The sequence below is a fragment of the Equus quagga genome, chromosome 13, assembly GCF_021613505.1.
Source record: "Equus quagga isolate Etosha38 chromosome 13, UCLA_HA_Equagga_1.0, whole genome shotgun sequence".
Lineage (NCBI taxonomy): Eukaryota > Metazoa > Chordata > Mammalia > Perissodactyla > Equidae > Equus > Equus quagga.
This window is the reverse complement of record NC_060279.1, coordinates 104,293,518-104,300,275: the sequence shown is the minus strand read 5'-3', so window position 1 is coordinate 104,300,275 and position 6,758 is coordinate 104,293,518. Positions and strand designations below refer to the sequence as shown.

The 6,758-nt window shown below is 44.3% G+C and overlaps 1 protein-coding gene across 9 annotated transcripts in view; it reads left to right on the top strand.

The window, feature by feature from the left end:
• Positions 1–606: 606 nt before the first annotated feature.
• ZNF507 (zinc finger protein 507) overlaps positions 607–6,758 on the top strand; it is a 57,156-nt gene continuing 51,004 nt past the window's right edge. For 8 of the 9 annotated variants that reach the window (XR_006891622.1, XR_006891621.1, XR_006891623.1 and 5 more), the window contains exon 1: positions 607–750. Coding sequence is in view for 1 of the 9 variants with exons in the window: in XM_046682998.1 (XP_046538954.1) it covers positions 615–750 (136 nt within the window). In the remaining 8 variants the exon portion in view is untranslated. Of the gene's footprint in view, positions 751–2,182; positions 2,277–6,758 lie in introns of all 9 variants that reach the window. The other variant, XM_046682999.1, reaches the window with a different exon arrangement.

The window sequence follows — 6,758 nt, the reverse complement described above, 5'->3', positions numbered from 1 at the left end:
AGAAGACTGAGGTTGTGTTACCCACAGAGGTAGTTACAAGCTGCCAAGTCAGGCCCCACCATCCCTAGGAGGAGTTCTTTCCCTGAAAACTCTCAGTCTCCCAAACAAATAGATTTCCCAGGGCCAGCTCTGCCCCTCGCCAGACACATCTGAAGTCCAGCCATGAATCCAGCAAGGACTTCTAAATTTTAGCCAAGAACAACGCAAAAAGGGTAGCCCAACCAAAGCAGTAACAAATTCGGAAGCACAGGGCTGAAAAGAAGGCCAGTGGCCATTGTTGAAAGCCAATTCGGGAGGGGACGGAGTGATGAAGCAGATTTGGGCGACGTGGGGAGACTGCAAGTGATCATACTCTGACTTCGACCCCAGACGACCACCGAGAGGCCACCGCGCAGGCCTTGAGAGCCCGCCAGCCACGCCCGAACCCCGCCCAGGACGGGCCACTGCCGTCAGCCGGGAGGCTACCTCGTCCGGGCCAGCCTCGCCCCGGAGCCCCGGGATGCCCGTGGGCGGGGCCTGAGCCTCGCCCCGCCCCCGCCGCCCGCCACTCGGGTCACCTGACCTGCCCGTGGCTCACGTGATCCGTGCCCGGCGCCGCCATTTTGGAGCTCCGGATGAGGAGGGGAAAAGCGGGGGAAAAGAGGGAAAAGAGCCGGGAGAGAGGTGGGCTAGGACGAGGGCGAGGGCACGGCCAGGCGCCCGGCCGGCCCACGGAGGCTCGCGGACGCAGCAGCCGCCGCCCGACCGCAGGTACCGCGCCCCGGGGCCGCCCCTCCGCCCGCCCGCAGCGCCGCCGCCGGCCATGTGCGCCCTCCCTCGGGCCTCTGCCGGCGCCCGCCCGGAGCTCGCCACACGCCGCAAGTTCCGTGTCCCGCTTCGGTCCTCGCTGCCGCCCATGGCAAGGCTCGCGGAGCCCCCGGGCTTGCCCGCCGCCCGGGGAGGGGGAAGCCCCGCGCCGCGCGTCCTGTCACCAGCGCGGTCCGCGGGCAGGCCCGCCGAGGCGTTGCCCCCTTGCCCTCTGCAGAGGGGAAGCCGCCCGGGCCCGTCGGGATGGAGCCGAGAACGGCGTCCTCACCGCCTCTCTCGATTACTTTTTCTCGACCCCCACCGTCCCCGTCCTCGAGCCACATTGCTTCGTGTAGAAAAAGCGAGTACAGAAAAGCAGCCCCAGCCCCCTGCACCTATTGCGAACCCCTGAGATGAAATGAGCTCCCCCGAGATCCCCGAGCTCACTGGGAAAAGCTCCTACTTCTTAAGACCTGGGGGCATGGGAGTGAATGGTTTGTGTGGAAGGCCTGGATGATTAATTCGGCCGAGGCCACCATCCAGCCTGGAGGCGATCTTTTTCGTTAGTGCTGTGGGGTGTAATTTGCTATCAGTGTGCATCTCTCTTACCAGGCAATTACTGGATTTATCACCTTGAGTTTGTGCTTTCTCCGGTCCTCCGCTCTGACCCAGTGTATGGGTTGCGTTATTGATTACAAGAGAAAGCTTGGCCCTTCATTCCTTTACCTCACTAACTCGTTTAAAATTAACTTCGGAGGACCAAAGACATGCTCTCCACCCTGGCAGTGGACTATTTACTTAACCGTAATCGATAAGATAGTTGCATTCTAGGTGAAATGAATAAGCGGTCTTTGATCTAAAAGATTCATTCTGGCTAGTGAAAGAAACAGTAGCAAAGAAATGTGGCACCAGGGCGGGAAACTGCATTAAAAGATGTATAGGTCAGTCTGCTGTGTCCTATCTTTTCATGCTGCCATTCAGCCTCCTGTGCTTGTAGAACTGTTTGAAGTTTGCAAAATCATCCCTTAGATTGTATTTTTGGTTAAGATTAAGATAACAATATACTATTTATTGTTCCTTATTCGTTAGAAAGTGGTATCAATAAAACCAGTAGTATTTTTAGTCCTTTCGATAAAGTCTGAGCTAAAACAAAGTACACCATTATTGGGAGAAGTTTCCAGAGCTGTACTTTCTGACTTGCACAAAATCCTGAAGTCTACTTGTTAGATAAGTTATATAAATTTGCCTCACGTAAGTGGGTTACATGAACATTCCTCTGAATTTCTTTTTCACATAGATTATCAGGAAATTTTTCACTGCCAAAAAAAAAAATCATTACTTTGTTTAACCAAAAAGAGAAATGTTTGATACTGTATACTTTCATTCTTGGCCACAGCTGGATTTTGAAGATTGATCCAAGGGACTGTATTAATTTCAGGAATTGATTTGAAAGACACTGGCTCTGCCACTTAACAGCCATGTAACCTTGGGTAAGTCACTTAAATTGCACTGAGTGTTTCCTTATTTGTAGAATTGTGTAACACCCACCTAGCCTGTCCCAAAAAGTTATGAGGATCAACACACTAACGTGTTTGATACAGCCTGACTGTAGGGGGCTGTTATTCTTTTCGGTGTTGTTACTTTATACATTTTTGTTCTCACTGAGAAATAAGAAGAAAATAAGAGGAAGGATGGATTTAGAATCATGCCTAGATTCCAATGCTTCAGCCAGTTATTACTTTATATCAGTGAGCCTCAGATTCCTCATGTGCAAAAAAAGAGGTTAATATCACCAGGAATTATGTGAGTAATACACTAAATCTTCACACTGCTCCCTGGACTATGAGACCTCAGGGGCAAGGATTTCCTCTCACTCATTTTCATAGTCTCCAGCACTGTTTGGGCACACAGTGTGTCCAGCACATTGTCGGTGCTCAATAAATGTTAAATCTGAATATTGGTTAACATTAGTTAGATCTTATGTCTTAACTGCAGCTGCCAAATTAGAATATTCTCTCAGGCTAGATGCCAGCTAAGAAATTTTAGACTATGAAATTCATATACTTGTGATATTTATACTCAGTTATTTTTCTTAGTGGTAATTAAGAATTACATTAAGCTAAGGAGATTTTAATTCAAATAAATTATGGCTGATATTAGTAAGATAAATCTATAAATAATATGTAAGCAGTTGCCAGGTGATTTTTTATATACGGTTTATAATTCAGGAACATGAAAGTTCGTCCAGCACCACACTCTTATTTTACATCTGAGGAATCTAAAAGCCACAGAAACGGTGACTTGCCTAAGGTCACACAGCTAACTGAGGGCATTCTAGGAGAGGGACCCATGAGCTTATGTCCCATGTCGTCTTTTGGCTGGAGTAAAATAAAGGTTTATATTTTAGAATTACGATAATTTAGAAGAATGGGGAATTGGCCATTACTTCTATAGCACAATTTTTTTCTAGTTTGGAAAGAACAAATCCTTAGTCTGAAAGAAAAGGTTCTTTATACCATATTGAACTGTCTTTGTATATACACAGAAAATTACAGCCTTTCTCCAGGCCCACACGAATTGTTCAAGTTGATTTTACTTAGGATAATCATACTGCTATAACTGGAAGAAACTAACTAGATATACAAATAAACCAAATAGCAAATTATAGGAAACTAAAGACAACTGAAATAATTTGACTCTTTTCTTGGGAAAGACATTAATTGTAAGCTTTTGTCTGTGGAATGCTGTTGTCTTGGAAAAATTTGAGATGCACTGGAAAAGGCTGTAAAACTTTTCTGGTTTGGGATACAACTTTTATTTATTTATTTGTAACAATTCAATATATTTGGTCTAATGTTGTTATGTCTAAAGATTCCAAACAAGAAACCCTGTTTTGTGATGCCTCTTGTCTTTCCTCTTCCTTGTAAACCTTACTATTGAGCCGTATTGATCTTTTCACTAACCCTTGGATAGCATGCCTATTCTTGCTTCTGAAAGTATAATAGTTATGGCTACTTTCCTTGTTAGTCTTACCATTGTGTCAACAGAATTCCAAGAAAGCCAATAGCACACCCTAATTAGGATAATTCAAGGAGGATGTATTTACAGAGATACTCCTAATAAAGGTGTAGGCCTTGTATATCTGGAGCTAGCAGGATCGGGAGAAGGGAGAGGTCCCAGAACCACGAGAGTCTGGTAGAGCAGCCTGCCTGGAGAGAATGGCTTTCTACTGGGGAACGTGGCCAATTTGAGGTGACCTGGAGGGATGAAACTGGGGAAATGAATCTCCTGATCTCACTCTCCTGCCTCCCTCTGGTCTCCTGTCATGGCTTCCCATTGGCGCAACTCAACCAGAAACCACAGGGTTTGGGAGCCTGATGCTATACTCCCTCCTGGGACAGAGAGTAGAGTGCAGAAGAGGAGACAGTGACTCTAGAGGGAGAAATGGCTGACATCTGGTGTGCTCATCTTTTGGAATACAGTGTACATCTTACTTCTTCCAGAAGCCTTTGCTTACCTTCCTAGACCAAAAAGAGCTCTTAGTCTTTGTTAGGATTTTGTCACTGACTGCTGCCTTCTGACTGTTTTACCTTATGTACTATTGCATTGTTTAAAAGCTGTTAATTCTTTTTAACTTCCAAATATATTTATCTTATCCACTCAGCTCAGTTTTAAACCATGAGTACTGTGAATTTAAAATTTTTTCGATTCTTCCTGGTACTTTGCTTGGTACCCTGCACAGAATTTTTTCTGTAACTTTTTGTTAAGAAAAATTTTAAACATTTACACAAGTAGAAATAATAGTATCATGAACTCCTAGGTACTCATCACTCAACTTCAGCTACAAAATTTGCCATTCTTACTTTATCCCTACCCTCTCCACCCACCCAATGTAAAGTTGCATTTCCATTGAACTCTTGGAGGCCATGGATAGCATGCAGATTATTGTAATCCATGTTGTCATCATTATTGAGCCACTGGGATTGTATTTGTACTCCTTATTTTTGTCCCTTTTATTCAAATAAATTTTCCTTCACTCGACATGCAATCCCATATATATGTACCTCAGTGGCCAAAGTGAAAGTTTTGTGAAAATTTGAAGAGTTGGCCACGAGGTCAACTTTACTTCCTGTGTATACTTTACTATGAACTGTTTATCTAACATTTTTAAGAGACTTTGTTTTAGTGAGACTTAACTTGTACATTGATTTGCCACATGGACTCAAACTGGTTTTTCAGGTGTTTCTTGATGTATTTTATGTTGTCATATCTGTTTTATGGCTTCCATTTCTGTACTTATCCCCAAATGTCTGCAGCCTCTAAAATGAGATACTTACATAAATGTTCAGGGAAAATTGGAGCATCTGCTGCAAATTTCCATTAGCTCTTAATGCCTGAGCAGGCACAGCTTTAAAAATCTGAATGTTTTGTCAGAGTCTTTTGTATTAGTCTTTTGCTTGAGATAAAATGAACTCCTCCCCTTCTTCCTTCCACTTTCTTTTTAAGGTACACAGTGAAATATCCACAGGGAGCAATTTGCACTGCTCTGTCTCCCTCCTATTGTATCATTAAGTAGAAAAAGGATAATCTGAGTCACCTTTGTAACCCTGTGGGTATGCAGAGTCTGCTGAGCAAATATTCACTTGTTAACCTCCAGATTATCAATCAGCCTACATGGATGTCCTGTTTCCTGGGGAAGGAGGCCATAGATCTGTAGGAGAGCACCAAATCTTGTGCAAGAAACTGAATGTGCAGGGACTCCTATCATTAACTATTACTTAACTAATTTGCGTTTAACAATTGAACTGAAAGAAAGCCTTAAGTGAATGACCCTAAAAGGAAATCAGTAGTCACAGGAAGAGCCACAGCTCCCCTTGGCCTAAAGATGTGGAATTCTCAGGCAATAAGGTGACTTAGGAAGTCACAAAGGATTTTTCTAAGGAAACAAATTGTTCCCCCACTGGTCCCCTCTTTTAGTGACTTAAGGTTGAATGTAGAAATTTAAAAACACTTTTGTTCATCCTACTTGAGAAAGATTGAAGGAACTAGTCTTTTGAGCGGTAATGCCCTTAGATTGTTAAGGGGAGAGAGTGGCTAAAGGACCACTGGGCTTTGGGAGCTGGGATAGCTGTCATGTGTTGTAATGACTGTGGAAGGCGTGCCCTGCCATGAGTGTGGTCAGAAGTGGAAAAGAGAAAAAAGCTGATCACGTAGGGCACGGTGTTAGGAAGGAGGGAAGAAGTGGTCCTAAGGAAGCCGAGAGTAAACTGTTGGCCTTTTTGCCTGATGTGGACCTGGATCTAGAAAGGTAGTGTGCCAGGAAGAGTAGAAGTAAGAGAGGAAAAGCTATAACTGCTGCCGAGAGTTGACCTGGGAGAACTGGCGCTGAGGCAGGTCAGAGCACTGGGGGGTCTGGGAGGAGGTGTGATCTTGGCAGGGGCTCCAGGGCCCCGATATGTCGATTCAGTCCCCTGGGGGAAGAGGAGCCGTGATTCACCTCCTGAAATAAGAATTCAGAGCCTCTGACTGAGATTTAAGAATAGTATGGGCTATGGTCTGTAGCTAGTGCCACGAAAAATTTGCTGGCATTTATTGAATGTTGTGAGTAAGATCCCAGAATGCACCTAAAATGTGGAAAAACAAAACTTGTTGCTGGAAAAAAGCCTACACTTAAAAATCTGATCCAAGTCAACAAATTAATCTCACTTTAAGCCAAAGGAAATGTTTGAAATGAAAGTACTGCCAGGAGATAGAGTAATCAAGTTTGAGACTGAAAGATATTGGGAGTCCTTTATGTTTAGTGACTTCCTTGGCCATAACACATTGCCGGCACCTGCAGATAACCCTTCTCAGGACTCTGTCCATATTGAGACTGGAAACACAACTAGGATATCAATTTTTTCCTTTTCTGATACCCCTTTCCCTTTCAGAAAAAAAAATATGTATGTGTGTGTGAGTAATAATTGACCACT